The sequence below is a fragment of the Macrobrachium nipponense genome, chromosome 6 (genome assembly GCF_015104395.2).
Source record: "Macrobrachium nipponense isolate FS-2020 chromosome 6, ASM1510439v2, whole genome shotgun sequence".
Taxonomy (NCBI): Eukaryota; Metazoa; Arthropoda; class Malacostraca; order Decapoda; family Palaemonidae; genus Macrobrachium; species Macrobrachium nipponense.
In genome coordinates this window covers 27832468-27851008 of record NC_061108.1, presented here as the reverse complement: position 1 = coordinate 27851008, position 18541 = coordinate 27832468, and the positions used below count along the sequence as shown (strand labels likewise).

At 44.5% G+C, this 18541-nt stretch overlaps 1 protein-coding gene across 1 annotated transcript in view; it reads left to right on the top strand.

Moving 5' to 3' along the window:
• LOC135216773 (cyclin-H-like) overlaps positions 1-18541 on the top strand; it is a 103753-nt gene that overhangs the window by 39094 nt on the left and 46118 nt on the right. The window contains exon 2 of the mRNA XM_064252255.1: positions 3887-3937. Within this exon, the coding sequence (XP_064108325.1) occupies positions 3887-3937 (51 nt within the window). The remainder of the gene's footprint in view (positions 1-3886; positions 3938-18541) is intronic.

Genomic DNA, 18541 nt, shown 5'->3' with positions numbered 1-18541 from the left:
CAACATTCCCTCAAGTATTCACAAGGGTCTTCTCTCGTGTCAAGTTGGGCCCATGTTCAGGGGATCCGTTTGCTGAGGTACCTTGACGATTGGTTGGTCTTGGCAGTTTCCAGGGAAAAGCTGCTGCAGGACAGGGATTGTCTACTTTGGTTCTGTATGGAACTGGGTATCGTAGTCAACCAGGAAAAGTCGAACCTCATACCCAGTCAAAGGATTCTCTATTTGGGCATGGTCATCGATATGACAGTGGCAGAAGTTTTCCTGTTGAATCAGAGATTGGAGAAGTTGCGGGTGGTGGCACGCGACTTCCTGTCGGAACCTCATCAGTCGGCTCATCAGTCCCAGGTTCTCCTGGGAGTGTTGTCATCCCTGGAGAAGTTGGTCCCTCATGGGCGTCTTCATCTTCGGTCTCTGCGATGGAGACTGGGAGAATTCTGGTCTCCGGCGGGAGACTCACCCCCTGTTAAAGGTTCCTCTGTCTGGAAGTGATAGAAAACCTTCGTTGGTGGCTGGACGACCAGAATCTTTCGAAGGGTGTCCCTCTGCATTCTCTTCCACCGGACTTCCTTCTGTTCTCAGACGCCTCCCTCACAAGTTGGGGGGCTCATTTAGGGGGCCTCATTGCTTCAGGCATTAGGAGTTTGGAGGACAAGCAGCAACATATCAACGTCTTGGAGTTGAAGGCAGCCTTCCTGGGTCTGAAGGAGTTTCAGGAAAAGGTAGAAGGTCATTCTGTCGTTTTAATGTCGGACAACACCATGTTGGTATCCTATATGAACAAACAGGGAGGCCTGGTTTCTCATCGACTTCATGCCTTGACCGTCGAGGTTCACCAGTGGGTGGTCAGCAATTCGGTAGAGCTCTCAGCCAGGTATATCCCAGGCAAACGGAATGTGGTCGCAGACAAACTCAGTCGTTGGATCAGATCCTAGGCACAGAGTGGTCGCTTCATCAAGTGGTAGCAGGCAAGCTTTTCCAGGTTTGGGGGAGACCCATGCTGGACCTTTTGCGACTCGCTTCAACGGGAAGCTGGAGATATTCTGTTCAGTGGTCCCAGATCCTTTAGCATTAGCAGAGGACGCATTCCAACATCCCTGGGACAACCTGGAGGTGTATGCCTTCCCTTTGTTTTGTTTGATCTGTCAGGTTCTGAACAGCCTGAGTTCGCAGGGTCTCAGGATGACTTTGGTAGCCCCTCTGTGGCCTCAGGCGGAATGGTTCCCAGATCTGCTGTTATTGTTGTCAGAAGTTCTGAGGGAGATTCCCTGTTGGCGACATCTGTGTCAGCCCCATGCAGAAAGGTTCCACCAGTCAGTAGTATCCCCGTCTCTTCACGGTTGGAGGCTATCAAGTATCTCCTCCGAGCGAGAGGCTTTTCTCAGAGAACAGCTGGGCATATGTCCAGCAGTCTCAGAAAGTTGTCCTCCGCAGTTTACCAAGGCAAATGGGCGATCTACTGCGATTGGTGTCGTAAACGGAGTTTTTCTCCACTTGCAACCTCTATTCAGTGAATAGCAGACTTTTTAACCTTCCTCAGAGACGAGAAACCTTTGTCCGTTTCTGCCATTAGAGGCTACAGGGGTGCCCTGAGCTTGGTGTTACGTCTTAGAGGTATCGACATCTCTTCCTGGGAACTTTCCCTGCTAGTTAAGGGGTTTGAGCAGTCGAGTTCTCCTAGAAAGCTCAAGCCTCCGATGTGGGATGTTTCCTTGGTTCTCAAGAGCCTCACTATGAGTCCATATGAGCCCTTGTGTCGCTCATCTGACAGGAACTTGATGCTCAAGACAGTTTTCCCTCTGGCCTTGGCATCTTCCAAGAGGGTAGGAGAGCTCCACAGTCTGAGCTATGTTGTGAAGCACACAAGGGGTTGGGGGTCGGTGTCCTTCGAATTTGTCCCAGAATTCGTGGCCAAGACCCAAAATCCCTCTGTGCACGATGACAGGTTCACTTCGTTTTCCATTCCATCACTAAATGACTTTCTGGGTGATGATGCTCAAGAGCTTTTGTTGTGCCCTGTCCGGGCCATGCGTTGCTATCTTAAAAGGACTCGGCACCTTAGACCAGGCTGCCGCAGACTTTTTGTTAGCACAGGCCATACGAAGAGAGAAGTGTCGAAGAATACTATCTCTTTTTGGATAAGGGAAGCCATCAGACAGGCATACTTGACTCTTGATGATTCCACCACCACGTCTATGCAGGCTAGAGCGCATGACGTTAGGGGTATTGGTCCCTCTCTGGCTTTAAAAAGAACTTGGCTGTACATAGAGTGCTGAGCGCTTGCACTTGGTTACGCCAGTCCACGTTCATCTCTTTCTATCTTGAGGATGTTGCCCACAGATCTGCCGACGTTTTCCCTGGGTCCTGTGGTGGCTGCCCAACAGGTTGTGTAACTCATAGTTGCCCTTAACAGGGCACTTTTGTATCTTACCTAAGATGATTGTGTGGATGAGAGAATGAGTGAGTTGGCTGTTCTCCTCCTTTCTCACGTACCTTTCCTTCTTCCTTCAGTCGGGTTAAGGAATAGACGCGTCATTCGCTGGACTGGTCTGATACAATGAGTAAGGTGGTCATACTGATAGTGTGGTAGCTTAATATGCAAATGTCAAACCCTCTATCCAGTAGCATGGACACCTGTTGAGGAGAGATGAGGACCACGCTGGGAGACATAGTATGGGGATGGAGGTTCAAGGAAGAAGAAGAAGAAGAGGAAGACCAAGAAAGAGATGGAAGGACTGTGTGAGAGGAGACTTACATGAGAAAGGAGTTGATGAGGCAGAAGCACAGGATAGAAATAGATGGAAACGGCTCATCCGAAACGGCGACCCCATATAAAAATGGGAACCAGCTGGGAAGAAGAAGACTGATAGTGTGGTCGCTTAATATACAAATATCAAACCCTCTATTTGGTAGCATATGCTCCACTCCTTGGCAAGGAGGAGTTGGGAGTAGTACAAACACTGGTTTATTGGTTTGCTATTGGACAGTCAAAGTTTCTCTTTGGTTCCCTATACAATGGTTCTCCCATATATCATTGTACATCACTCAGGGTCTGAGTGGTTAGATATCAATTTATCTAGCTTCTCAACGGGCTTCAGTCTCCAGAAGTCATTTCTTCTGGAAGCTGGACTGGTGGGTAGGCCCCCAGCTGGTTTAGGATGTCTTGCACCTCCCTCCAAGTATGAGTCTATTGTTAAGACCGAAGGATTGTACGCGTATGAACTAATGACAAATTTTCTAAGACAATTTGTATTTTTCATAGCTACAAACCTGAGGTCTTAACATTAGACTGCCCACCTCTAGCCGCCCCTCTGTGTGTCAAGACATCCTGAGTTGGGAAAGACTGACGCAGTGGTGTAAGTGAGTGGTCCTTGACCACTCTTCACCCGATCTACGCATGCGTTACCAGATATCACAAGATTCCTTGCTTTCATCTGTTTTTAACCGTATCCAGCTAGGCACTAGATATCTTATTGTTAAGGCCTCAAGTTTGTAGCTATGAAAAATACAAATTGTCTTAGAAAATTTGTCATTTTCCTAATGGGAATTTCCCTCCTCCCTGCGCCTCCATGTTGAAGGGACTCGGGAACCGCAATACACACGCACACGCAGACATACATGAACCTTGAGAGGTCAGTGGCCTGATGCATACACACAAGTGCTCACACACTCATATACACATACAGGTGGAAAGGGAGACATCCTCTGTTGAGTGTCTGGAGATTCCTTTATTGCATACATAGGCTATTATAGGGTAGCATCTTTGTTTATAAGAAAAGTTCATTTTATTAAAAAAAAAAAAATTTTCATTGCTGAATATGCTTTATTGATGTGGTTTAAATGTATGGATTAGATTTTCATGCAGATACATTTTCTTGTTCTTTTTCAGAGTGCACAACGAGGTTCACACTTCTTGAATGTTGAAGAGGAGAGGCAAATGGTAGGTCTTTTCATCTAGCTCATGTTGCAATAGTTTATTGCTGAAGGTTCCTGTATGACGAGATTTTATATTCATGATGCTCAAGTGCAAACTTATTTCACAAGTAAGCAGTGAAATGTTAGAATAGACATTTATAAGCATTTTAGTTTATTGGGTACTGGGTATTTGGCAGTTAAAAGTATTTTTAGATGGAATTTTTGCACTACCCAAAGGTGCAGTGCTTACAAGCTCTGACATCACCTCCCTTTTCACAAACGTTCCTATCAAGGAAACGATTGATATATTTTTAAACTCTATTTACAAGTACATTGAACGAGTGAGCAATATTTCAAGAAATGCTTTTAAAATGCTTCTGAACTTATGCATAAACGATAACCACAATGTATTCAATAATTTGCACTACAAACATTTTGAAGGTTTTGCCATGGGATCTCCACTTTCAGCCCCATTGGCCAATATATTTCTTTGTTTTCCTGAAAAACAATGGCTTGATGATTGTCCCCTAGAGTTTAAACCAATCGTTTATCACAGGTATGTTGATGACACATTTTTGGTTTTCAGGCATCTAAGTCACATACAGCGGTTCCATGATTACTTGAATAGTAAACACCCATGTATTCAGTTTACTGTGGAACATGAAGAAAATAACAATAGGAATGTAACTTGCGGCAGCTGGAACCGGTCATAAGCTTCGAACAAGGGAGTTCGGTAGTTAACTACTTGTCCGACAGTCAGCATTGTTTCGAAAGGTCTAGGGTGGAAATGGGAGAAACGGCCTCCTCCACCAATCAGTTTTCACCAGACTCCGACAACGGACCTTCTGGACTATGCCAAAGATATCCTGTGGAAGAAGGATATAAAGAAAGTAAAACGCCTAAAGTTTCAAGGACGTCTGTTCAGTGTCCCAAAATGGACTCGGACAAAAGAAGAGTGATTCTGGACTTGTCCCCGTCTCGACTCATACATTCAATGTGACAGATTCCGCATGCTGACCGTCTCGCAGGTGCGGACCTTACTTCCCTGTGGGGCCGTCATCACCTCTATAGAGCTTACAGACGCTTACTATCATGTTCCGATAGCAAGAAATTTCTCTCCGTACCTAGACTTCAAACTAGGAAAGCAAGCATACTCATTCAGTCATGCCGTTCGGGCTCAACATACCGCCCAGGATATTCACCAAATTAGGAAAGACGATAGTTCAAGAGCTAAGAACTCGGGGGGTAATGATAGTAGCTTACCTAGATGACTGGCTCATTTGGGCAGCCAGCAACAGCCAAAGTGATAGAATTCTTGGAATATCTGGGTTTCCAGATAAACAAGGAAAAATCTCCGCTCATTCCGGCTTCCTGCTTTCAATGGCGGGAATCCAATGGGACCTAAACAAGCACAAACTATCTCTCCCATCCAAGAAGGTCAGGGAGATAGCAAAGGCTACGAGACAGGTCCTCAAGAACAAAAAGGCTTCCCGTCGTACCCAAGAGAGAATCCTAGGTTCGCTACAGTTTGCCTCGGTAACGGACGTCCTGTTGAAAGCCAGACTGAAGGATATCAACCGAGTCTGGCGAAAGAGAGCCAACGTCAAATTCAGGGACAAGATTTCTATAATTCCACTGATATTAACAAAAAGGCTCCGTCCATGGACGGAATGCCCGAACCTGTCCAAATCAGTACCACTGCAATTCCCTCCGCTGTCTCTAACTATCCACACGTATGCCTCTGAGCAGTTGGGGAGGTTACTCACAATGCAAGAAAGTTCAAGGAACTTGGTCGGAGATGTTCCACTAGTTCCACATCAATGTTCTAGAAGCGATGGCCATTTTCCTGACTCTAAAACGCCTGGCTCCAGCCAGAAACGTTCATATAAGGTTAGTCTCGGACAGCTCAGTAGTAGTCCATTACATAAACAGAGGAGGCTCCAGGTCAAGCAAAATAAATCACATAATGATTGCGATTTTCTCGTTAGCAACGAAAAATCGTTGGCACCTGTCAGCCCCTCACCTGGCAGGAGTAAGGAATGTCATCGCAGACTCACTTTCCAAAAGGACAACTCCTCTGGAGTCAGAGTGGTCCCTGGACATGAAGTCATTCCGCTGGATTTGCAATCAAATCCCGGGCCTTCAAGTAGACCTAATCGCCATGGAATCCAATCACAAACTACCATGTTACGTGGCTCCCAACCTGGACCCTCTAGCTTACGCCACAGATGCGATGGCCATAGACTGGAACGGTTGGCAGAAGATTTACCTGTTTCCGCCAGTGAATCTTCTGATAAAAGTCCTGCACAAGCTAAGGTCTTTCACAGGACGGGTAGCATTGGTGGCACCCAACTGGCCGAAGAGCAACTGGTATCCTATTCTGCTAGAACTGAATCTCCGGCCCAAATGGATCCCCCGTCCAGAACTGACTCAAGTAGTACAAACTCAGACTGTGTCAGCTTCCTCAAGAATTCTGAGTGCCCTAACTTTATGGACTTCATGAAGTTTGCGGCCCAAAAGGACGCTAGTATTGATCCACTAAACATCTTGTTCATAGAATCGGATAAAAGAGAGTCAACGCTCAGACAATATGATTCAGCAGTGAAGAAATTGGCCATTTTCCTAAAAGAATCTGATGCCCAAAACATGACTACAAATCTGGCAATTACGTTCTTTAGAACTCTATTTGAGAAAGGCCTAGCTGCTAGTACCATTACTACTATCAAATCTGCCTTAACGAAGATTTTTCAGCTTGGCTTTAGTATTGACTTGTCAGATTCGTACTTCTCTTCAATCCCGCGAGCATGTGCCCGCCTGAGACCAGTAGACCGCCCTCATACAGTCTCCTGGTTTTTGAATGATGTACTTAAATTAGCCTCAGACACTGATAATGATTCATGCTCATATACAACCCTTCTCAGGAAAACCTTATTCTTAATGAGTCTGGCTTCAGGTGCCAGAATATCTGAACTCTTGGCTCTCTCTAGAAACCCAGATCATGTCGAATTCCTCCCGTCGGGTGAAGTACTACTATCCCCGGATCAGAAATTCTTGGCTAAAAATGAGGACCCACAAAACAGGTGGGCTCCATGGAAAATTATTCCTCTTACACAAGACACATCATTGTGTCCTGTCGTCACCCTTAAATCCTACCTGGCCAGGACTTCCAAAAAGTCTTCAGGTCCCCTTTTTATTAGAGAGGAAGGTGATACAATTTCCCTGAAAGGTATTAGACAACAAATCCTCTTATTTTATTAAACAAGGCAACCCGGATTCAGTACTGCACGTCTACGACATCCGAGCAGTGGCTACCTCGATTAACTATTTTCACAATATGAATTTGGAGGACCTGAAGAAATATACGGGTTGGAAATCTCCGGCTGTATTTAAACGCCACTATCTCAAAAACCTAGAGGCCCTTAAATTCTTAACAGTGGCTGCAGGGTGCATAGTCTCCCCCGAATGATCGAGTTTAAAAACTCCTTTCCTTTGCCCTTCTCTCAGTCTTTTCTCCCTTGATTCTCTCCTTCCTACCTTCCTCGCTCGTATCCCCTACCAACCCTCCCTCTTCCGGGCCGGGCTGGTTTGTTTACTATTCCGTTGCTGGACTTGTATATAACTTTGGGACCATCTTTGGTATCACTTACCTGTTTTGTACATATTTCTTTTATATATTCATATTGCTTCAGATACCATTCCATTATATTGTTTCGTTATTACTAGTTTTTAAGCCCTAGTTTTAATTAGTCACATAAGTTGTCCGTTTTTATTACGGCTCATTAAATTTATTCTTTAGTGAACTTCAAGTTTCATTATCCCTTTTATGCATTTTGTCTGGTATCTTGCAAGCTTGTATGGCAATTCTCTGATACTTGTATGGCAATTCTCTGATACTTTTTCACCGGCAGACACAGGTCAAACCTAGAAGATGCCGGGCGTGGGTAGAAGTAGTAGTAGCGAGCGGAAGGTAGAAGGGGTAGCCTTTGTAACGGCTCTCGCCGTGGGAGGGATTTTGAAAGGAATCCTCTAATTGGCAGAAGTCCTGTTTGTGAGAAGTGGCTTCCACTCGCCCCAGTGCTTATACCGACACCCTATGGTGTTCGAGCTGAGGGTAGTAACCTCAGCATTCCATGCTAGCTTTTTTCTCTGGTATATTTAGGATCTATTTATACTTAGGAAAGTGAGCTACAGGTACTTTTCACCGGGCGACACAGGTCTTCCCCCAGAAATAGATTTTTCCTTTGTCGAAATCCCTTTTATAGGCCTAGAAAAAGCATACAATAAAATGTCAAGAGAAGTGACATTTTGTTGTTTGAGGAAGAGGAAAGTCCCAGAAAAGTTGGTTAGGCTGGTCGAGATGATATATCAAAGAACGAGCACAGAGGTTATAATAGCAGTTGGGGAAACAGAAAACTTTGAGGTTAGTGTTGGATTACACCAGGGGTCAACATTAAGCCCATTTTTGTTTGTGCTGGTCATGGATGTGTTAAGTGAAGAGATCAGGAATGAAGAGCTGTGGGAGTTATTGTTTGCTGATGATCGAGTGATTACTGCTGAAAATGAGGAAGACCTACAGTGAAGGGTTGGAGAGTGGTAGGAGTCTTTAGAGAGGGGTGGCTTAAAGATGAATGTGAATAAAACAGGTTTAGGGGAGCTGTAGGGAAGCTAGAGGCAGAAAAGTAATACAAGCAAAAAGAGAGACTATTATAAAACAGGCAGAAAAGTTAAAATACTTATGATCTACTTCAAGCCAAGATGGAGGATGTGAGACTGAAGTTGACAGAGGTAGCTGGAGTAGTATGTGATAAGAAAATGTTAATCATGCTAAAAGTCAAGATCTACAGCACAGTGATAAGACCAGTGTTAATGTATTGGTCAGAAACATAGGCTCTAAGAAAATTAAATTTTTTTAATCAATTTGCATTTTTCATAGCTTACAAACCTGAGGTCTTAACAGTAGGATATTTCCAAGACTAGCTGGTAACCGGTTAAAAACAATAAAAGATTGTAAGCAAGGAATCTGTGAGATCTGGCAACTCCTGCGCATACAAGGTGATAGCTGGTCAGAGACCGCACACAGCCTCGTGACGTATTTAGTCTTTCCCCAATCCAGGAACTATAACAAAGAGAGGGGTAGCTAAAGGTGGGCAGTAAATGTTAAGACCTCAGGTTTGTTAGCTATGAAAAGTACAGATTGATTAAAAAATTTGTCATTTGTTCATATGCAGAACAAACCTTCGGTCTTAATAATAGGACAGACTTATACTTGGTGGGAGGTACAAGTATCCTAAACTGGCTGGGAGTTAAGCCACCTGACCACCCCTCTTAGAATAATGAGTTCTAGAGAAGGTGGTCCTATGCCCATGAGAAGATAGATAAACTGATATCTAACTACTCACCCATCTGGGTTGAAGTACAATGATATATGAGCAGATTCATTGACCGTTTAAGTAACAAACCATATACAGGCGGCCCTCGGTTAGCGGCAGGGGTTCCGTTCCTGGCCACCGACGCCAAGCGATTTTCGACGCTGAGCGATTTTAAAGCCTACGGCCGCCGCACACCTTCTTTCGAAACTCTAGACCAGTCAAAGGCGCCGTAATCCCACAGCGCAATAAGTAAAATTATATTTATGCAGTATAGTACTATAGAATTTACTGTACAGTTCATGTGGGTGTCTAGAGTATGTAAAGATATAATAAAGTTTATACATTGTACAGGTAGCTGTAGTGTTCAGGTTAGGATCATTAGTCTTACGATAGTTCGATTTTATGAGAGATCAAATTACAATGGCCTAACTTTATCCATCTTCTAGTTACATAAGTTCAATAACAGCAAAAGAGAATGATGAAAGTATGGTTTTAACGTTATACTCGTTGCGTGAACGTGTACAGCCATGAACAACCGAACGAGAAACGACTTTTTTTTTTTTTTTTTTTTTTTTTTTTTTTTTCTAAGTACAACCGAACTGGATAACATCTGTTTGGCTTGTATTTCGATCATCGTACTACAGTGCAACATTACCGTATTTGTTGTAAATGGCGTTATGTATAGAATAGAACTGAGATATCTTAATGTAATAACTTTATTCGCTATAGATCAGAGATCAATATAGATTAAAGATCAATCGGGAAATATACCGTTAAATTTAAACCTAGTTATAACTGAAGCTGAGAAAACTGTTCAAGCTGCTAATGACTATTATCGTACATCGGCAACAAGGATAAAACTGCAGTAAACGTCTGCCATCACACACAACTGTAGATAAAATTGGGATAAAATCATTTTAATCAAAACTGTGCTTGAAAGAACACATTTTACTGTTGGTTTCACGCCGATATAAGATAAATAACGTAAAGTTCGTATTACGATGATATAAAGGATTACGTATTGCGAACGGAATCACGTAATTTTTTACGCAATAAACATGCCGCCAACGTAATCTGTTAACGAAAAAAATAGTATTTCACATTCACAACGAGACATATTCAATAAATATTTCCACCTAAAAACACGCTGTATAAGGAAAAATAACTTTGTCTCATATAAGTCAAGTATATAGATATTCGTTTATGCTAACTAGAAGCAAGAGCATTCGCTCAGAATTGCGTTATGGTGAAACAGACTCGTATTCATCAGCTGATTTCAAACCACAACATTGGCCGCTCCGCGGAATATGGGCTTAAGTTTGCCGTAGTATTTTAAAATACAATAATATGAGAATACATACAATATTCTTGGATACAGTGAAATAATGTATAACTTTTTAAAGGATTTATGGAAAAGATGCATAATTAATAAAATAAAACTATGCATTTTTCGGAACTGGCGGACAAGAACGAACATGAAAAACCATCCCCTGACAACGTGGAGCGTAGTTACAAAGGCTGCCTTAATTTGTATCTTATTTCTGTACAAAAATGAAAATACCTTTACGCAATATATTTTCATACACATTTTAAACATAAAAGCATAAACATTTGAAAAATCGACACATCGATCGCTAAATTTGCGCACTTTTTTTTTTTTCTTCTTTTTTAACTATATTTTCGGAAGAGCGGCAGACGGCGGCATACAAGAACGAACTTGAAAAAAACATCGCAGTCGATAACTTGAAGGGGAGTTTCAAAAGCTGCCTTTTTATCATATTTCTGCACAGAAATAAAAATACCCTATTCGTAATACATTTTCATACACATTTTAAACATAAAAGCATAAACATTTATAAAATCGACACATCGATCGCTAATTTGCACTTTTTTAAAATTGATATTTTCGGAAGAGCGGCAGGCGGCGGCTTACAAGAAAGAACATGAAAAAACATCGTATTTGATAACGTGAAGGGCAGTTTCAAAAGCTGCCTTTGTATCATATTTCTGTACAGAAATAAAAATGCCTTTCACGTAATACATTTTCATACACATTTTAAACAAAAGCATGAACAATTATGAATCGACACATCCATAGCTAAATTTGCACTTATGTAACTCGATATTTTCGGCATAGAACGGCGTCAGAGGCATATATTTTACCCTAATACCTAGTAATAACTCCATAAAATTTGTTAATATAATTTGCATAACCTTTATGGTCTGAACGGCTTTTTTACATATGTATGAACTCGTTAGACAACGGCGCTAGCGGCGCTGTTAACTGAAATTTGTGCCGTAAAGATACCTTTAAAATTCCTTATTTTTTTAATGAATTTTTTTGACGACCGCCGTAAAACCGATTCGCCGTTGAGTGATTGCGCCGTTAACCGCGGGCCGCCTGTATATATATACTCACAGGGGTTTGTTACCACTCCTCACTCCCCCTTGCTGTAGAGAGAGGAGTATTTTGCTACTGAATAGAGGGTTTGGTATGTCAAAAAACATAAAACACACCAACTTTTGGTATGGCTACCTTACTCACCTGTATCACACCAGTCCAGCATATGACGTGTGTTTTCCTCAACCCGCCCGTAGGAAGAAGAAAGGAACAAAGAGAAAGAAAGAGACCAGCCAACTCACACATTCTCTCTTCTGCACAATCATCATAGTCAAGATACAAAATACCCTATGAGGGGTAATGGATGAATTACACAACTTGTCTGGCAGCCAAGACAGGGGCTAAGGAGAACGTGTCCAAAGATCTGTGAGCTATGTCTTTCAGGTAAAAAGTCGAATGAAAAAAAGAGGCAAGTCTATTGTCATGTACTGAGGGATTTTGGGTCTTCGCCATGAATTCCAGGACAAACTTGAAGGTCACTGACCCCAACCCCTGGTATGTTTCACATCATAACTCAAGCCACGAAGCTCCCCCACTCTCTTCGAAGAAGCCAAGGCCAATAAGAAAACTGTCTTTAGTGTCAGATCTCTGTCCGATGAACGACGCAAGGGCTCGAATGAAGCTCGAGTGAGGCTTCTCAGGACAAGCGAAACATCCCATGCAGGAAGTTTGATTTCCTTTGGAAGCAGGTTTGTTCGAAACCCCTGAATAACAAGGAAATCTCCCAAGAGGAAGATATGTCTATGCCTTGCATGTGTAATACCAAACCTAGTGCTGCTCTGTAACCCCTAACAGCAGAAAGAGAGAGTCCTTTCTCATCCCTGAGGAAGATAAAGAAATCTGCTATATGCTGAACAGAGGCTTTGAGTGGAGAGAAACCCCTCGACAACACCAATCACAGTAGACTATCCATTTCCCCCGGTAAACTGCTGAAGAGGATTTTCTGAGGTAATTGGACATGTGTCCCACTGCCTCCTGAGAAAACCCTCTCACTTGGAGGAGATACTTGATAGTCTCCATCCACGAAGAGACAGGGATTCTACTGACTGGTGAAATCTTTCGATATGAGGTTGACAAAGAGGTTGTTGCCCAAAGGAATCTCTCTTGGGACCTCTGCCAGAAGAGACAAAAGGTTCAGGAACCACTCTTGATGTTGTCCCAAGGGTTTTGGAATGCGTCCTCTGCTAGAGTAAGAGAGTAAGAGGATCCGGGACCACCGAACAGTAAACTTCCAGTTTTCTGTTGAACTGAGTTGAGGAGAGGTCTAGCATAGGCCTCCCCCAAACCTGAAAAAGCCTGATGCAGAGACCACACCATGCCCAGGATTTGTTTCTGATGACTCAGTCTGTTGGCTACCACATTCCTCTTCACCAGAATGTACCGGGCAGAGAGCTCTACCCAGTTGTCGATTGCTCACTGGTGTAATTCGACTGTCAAGGAATGTAGTAGACAAGACACCAGGCCCCCCTGCTTGTTCACATTAGCAACCACCATGATGTTGTCAGACATCAGAACCACCAAATTACCCTCTACTTTCTCCCGAAACTCCTTCAGCACCCAGGAAAGCTGCCTTCAGCTCCAAAACATTGATGTGTAGAAGCTTGTCTTCTGCACTCCAAATGCTTGACGCAAGGAGGTCTCCCAGATGAGTTCCCCAACCCAAGATGGAGGCATCCGAAAACAGAAGGAAGTCTGGAGGGGGAGAACGAAGAGGGGTTCCCACTGAGATATTCTGGTTGTCTAACCACCAGCAAAGGTCTTGTCTCACGTCCTAGGACAGAGGGACTCTCTATAGAGGAGAATCTCCTGCTGGGGACCAGAAGTCTTTCAGTCTCCATTGCAGAGACTGAAGATGATGCTCATGAGGGATCAGCTTCTCCAGCAAAGACAAAATCCCCAGGAGGACCTGCCACTGGTGTGCTGTCTGTTCAGGTTGAGACAAGAACTTCTGTGCTACTAACCGTAACTTGTCTAACCTCTGGTCTGACAGAAAAACCTTCGATGCTGCTGCATCTATAACCATACCTAGGTAAAGAGCTTTCTTGCTGGGAACCAGGTTCGATTTCTCTAGGTTGATCATTATGCCTAGCTCCTGACAAAACTGAAGAAGACAATTCCTGTTCTGAAACAGTTTCTCCTTGGAGCTTGCTAATACCAGCCAGTCGTCGAGGTACCTTAACAGGCGAATCCCTTGAGCATGAGCCCATTTCAATATGAGGGCAAAGACCCTTGTGAACACCTGAGGGGACATGGTCAACCCAAAGCACATGACCTTGAACTGAAAGATCTGCTCTCCCAAAGTGAAACAATCAGGTTGGGAGGAGAGCAAAGTGTTAGCGTCTTACTCTCCAAGGCGGTTAAGGAAAGACTGTGTGCGGTCTCTGACCAGCTATCACCTCGTACGTGCAGGAGTTGCTGGATCTCACAGATTCCTTGCTTACAATATTCGATTGTTTTTAGCTGGTTACCAGCTAGCACTTGGAAATATCCTATTGTTAAGACCAAAGGTTTGTTCCACATATGAACAAAGAGGAAGTAAAGCTTGAAAGAGGAAGTAAAGCTTGAGAGAACAGAGATGAGAATGTTGAGGTGGATTAAGGGAATATCACTGCTCGAGAAATTGGAAAATGACAAAATAAGAAGGGTAGGCGTAGTAAAGATTACTGAGGTGATAAGAGAGGCATGATTAAGATGGTACAAGCATGTGTTGAGGATGGATGATGAGAAGGGAGTGAAGAGGGCTTGGGAGGAACCTGTTAGAGGAAGAAGGCAGAGAAGGAGACAGAATTAGATGGTGAAATAAAGTGAAAGAAGATGTGGAGAGAATAGGTTTGGTGGAAGTGGATACTTTTGACAGAGGGCAGTGGAGATGGCACATAAAGCAGCCGACCTGACCCCTTAATGTAGGGGTAACAGTGGGAAAAAAGAACTATCTTGTTACCAAGTTTGAGCTACAGGACCAGCTCTAGTTAAGCTACATGGTAATAATAATCTGGTTTGTGTATCAAGGAGAAAATTGAAATAATCCTGAATTTACAATCTTTAATTTGGAGGGGAGGCATGTTAGTTTTGCTGGGCAGTTCTGACATTCCCTCACTCCCAGGTAGCTTTACCATGTTTTTCTTATATGCATTTACAGAATTTCATGTCGTGTGTATATATTAACAAACATTTCTGGGCTTGACCTGTGTCGCCCAGTGAAATGTCCCTATAGCACTCATTTCTAGGTATAAATAAATGCTAAATATACCAGAGAAAAAAGCCATATGGAAGGCCACAGTTACTACCTCCAGCTCGCTCACCCTCATAGGGTGTCAGTATAGCATAGGGACGAGTGGAAACCACTATCACAGATGCTTTGCCAATTAGATGTCTCCTCTCTCAAAATCCCCCTCTAGAGAGGTGCCATTACAACGTCTACCTTCCGCTCGCTACTACTACCTCTGCCAAGAATCCTCATTCCTGAATTAGCACTCTTTGTGTTCACACGCACCGTTTTCGCTGTTTCCAGGAAGTGTTTTTGTGAAGCATCATGTCTTCCCTTCACCAAGAAGCTTCTTCATCCAAGTTGAGCATTCCATTTATTGTTTTTGAGCATGATGGGGCAATGATGCATCCAATATTTTGTCCTTATTTTAAGACTTGTTCATGGGAGCCGGGCATGACGCTCTACCGAGTCAGCCATTTTGGATGCATGGTTGGCCGCATGCGCGGTTATATCAGAATTTTATTTCGCTGTGTAATTTAGTTCACCATTTAGCACTTCAATGTATAGGTTTATTACGGTTTGATCCTTATGTTATTAGCCTATTATAGGGCCTTTTTCGTTATCATCAGTCACTCAGGAGCGAGTTGGTTCCCTTACGTGCATTCGATGATATGCTTTATACTACGTTATGTGCGAGTATTGTGGTTTAGGCGTCCTAGGCTAGCCTAGCGGTACGCCAGTTTAGTTTTAAGAGGTGAAGATTACTCATTCATTCGAGGTGCTCATGCATGTATGGTTCTAGTTTAGTTTTTTATTATAGTCTTGTATTGCTATATTTGATGAGGTTGGGAGTTCTTCACGATGACCTACCCTAACCTATCCGACCAGACCTAGGCTAGGTTTTGGAGGGTGGGCTAGGCAGGTTGAGTATATCCCACCACCCTTAGTGGCTCCTAGTACCGCCAACCTGACCAGGCAGATATGTTTGCTTTGAGGGTGGCCCAGGACTAGAGAGTTCCTCTCTTGTTACGTATGTAGGGGCTAGGCCTTTCTTACCTGACCAGATCGGTACATTCGATTTTGGAGGGTTGAGTTAGGTTCTAGGTGTACTCTTAGTGACGTCCTTATAGGAGCCATCTTAGCCTACCTGACCAGATCTGTACCGATTTCGGAGGGTTAGACTGGGATCTTAGTTGGGTGCGGTTTTCTCCCCCCCTTTTTCGTCAGTACTTCCAATAATTCCTCATCAATTATTTTATGAATTAATTTTGTTGAGTGTAGCCCTGGCCATTGTTCCCTTTAGGGTGTCAGTTGGCCTACCGTCTTCTGCCCCCTTTAGTAGTAGGCTAGTTAACAGCTTCTCGAGAAGTGGTATTCACTGATCGGTTGCTGTGGCCAGGCGATCACGGTCCTGGGGATTAGTCGGAGGATATTTGGGGATTAATAGATTATGTAATCTCTGTTGGTATGTCTCCGGGCCTGTGTTTATTCCGGCGAGGTGTGGTCTACCATCACACCCGCCAGGAGGCTATACGCCGGAGTTTATGTACCGCTGTTCCGCCGCTCTGTTTTCCATACTTCTCTAGTGTTATCGCTGCTTCCCCCCCTGCAGTGGGGGCGGAACTAGGCTTAGAGATGCGTTTCTAATTGACTTGGAACTGCTACTCTTCTCTGGTGCGATCAGATTCAGGCTTAGGTTTTACCTATTTTCCCTGTTCTGCCCGTATCAGGCCAACCCCGCCGGGTATAACTTTTGTGATAACGAGATAATGGATTCCGGAGCAGGCGGAGACGTTCAGAGCTCAATGTTAAGAAAATTTATTATGTAGCTTCTGTTGGTATGTCTCCGAGCCTGTGTTTATTCCGGCGAAGTGTGGTCCACCATCACATGCGCCAGGATGTATACACCGGAGTTCTACGTACCGTTGTTCCCGCCGTTGTTTTCCGTATTCTATGTTATTGCTGCTGCCCACTCCGGTGGGGGCGGAACTAGACGTAGAGAATGCGCTTTCACTTGGTTGGGAATTACTACTCTACTCCGGTGCGATCAGACTCAGGCTTAGGCTTTGCCTTGTTTCCCTGTTCTGCTTGTACCATGGCAACTCCGCCGGTTATAGCTTTGGCGATACCCAGAGTTTGGATTCCGGAGCAGGCGGAGACATCCAGAGCTTTATGACTCTTGGTCTGGCACCCAGAGGCCTACGTTGTGTGTTACGGCCTCGTTAGGAACGTGACAGATGAGTCGGTAGGTAGCGTCCTCGCCTCATTGTTACACTGAATTCTATGTTACACATATCGATTGCGCATAAGTCAAACTACATAACAAGGAAAAGTCCCCAACACTGGGGAACCTGAATTGATTATCTCTTACAGGTTGATCAGACGCTCAATGCCTCCTCGCTGACGACCCTTAAGGCCTGGGTAGGGGGGTTTGGGAGGAACGTGGGATCCGGTCAACCGTACGTGCTGTCGGAGGAGATGTGTTTCCTTCTCTACCCGAACGCTAAGGTTTCGGCAGCAGTAGCGGCGGAAGTAGTGGCTCCCATTATAAAGCAGATCTGCCAAGAGACCCAAGCCCCTCTGGAGGACCAAGAGGGCTTGTGTGATGATATGACGGAGGAGGTGGCGGCCATCAGCCTGCTTCGAGAGCCCATGGCCATCGAGGACCAGGAGGAAGGTAGGGAGGTAAGTGAGGCAGGTAATTGTGGGGCTAACGTTCTCTCCTTCAGCCCAACTCCTTCTTCTTCTTATCAGGGCTTCTCTGGGAAGTCCACGACCTTTGGGAATAGGTCGGGCTCAGTAATCCCCAAGATGAAAACCTTGAAGAAGAAGTCTCTGCCGAAGGCGGTTAGACCAGCCAAGCCTTCTCCGGCAGGCTCCACCAGATCGTCATTGGCCCCCAAGCCTTTGACTTCCTCAGCCAAAGCTACTCCCCCACCCAAAGGGTCGAGAGCTAAGACTTCTAAAGCCAGACCAACGGAGTCCGGCTTCGACCAGGAGGCTTTCGCCACTCTTCTAATGCAGAAGATGAGCGAAGTAGTGGACTCGAGACTTCAATCGATGTCCACTCAACTCGCCTCGGGTGTAGAGACATCTGGACAGTCCATCCTGTCTCTGGCCCAAAGATTGCAAACCCAGGAGGAATTGGTGGCCGGATTTATCTAGTCCGCAAGGACGCCGAACCCAGGAAGAATTGGTGGCCGGATTTATCTAGTCCGCAAGGACGCCTCAGTCTTTTGTGGTGCCGGACGCATCCAAGCTCCCACCATTTGAGAATAGCAACCCAAGGCGGTTGGCTCTACATGCTCCATTTTCAGAGGGCAGGCTTACAATTGAGTTCTTCCCACTGGGCCTACAATCCCCCTTCCCGGGCTACACTAGGCTAGCTGAGGAAGCATTGGTTACGGTAGACAAGGTCCTGAAAGAGACTGTGATCTACCCTAGAGATCAGGCTCAGGCGGCATGGGTCCGCACCCTTATGGAATGGGAGTGCGTCAACACCAAGTTAACGCCTCACAAAGGTTGCTATACCATGTTCATAGCGCCGGATAACATCCCGACACCTTGCACATCAAAGATCGCAGAATTGACACTGCAAGCCGGAATGGAGGATAAACCCATGCCTCAGCTAAAAGAGACGGAGGCTACCTC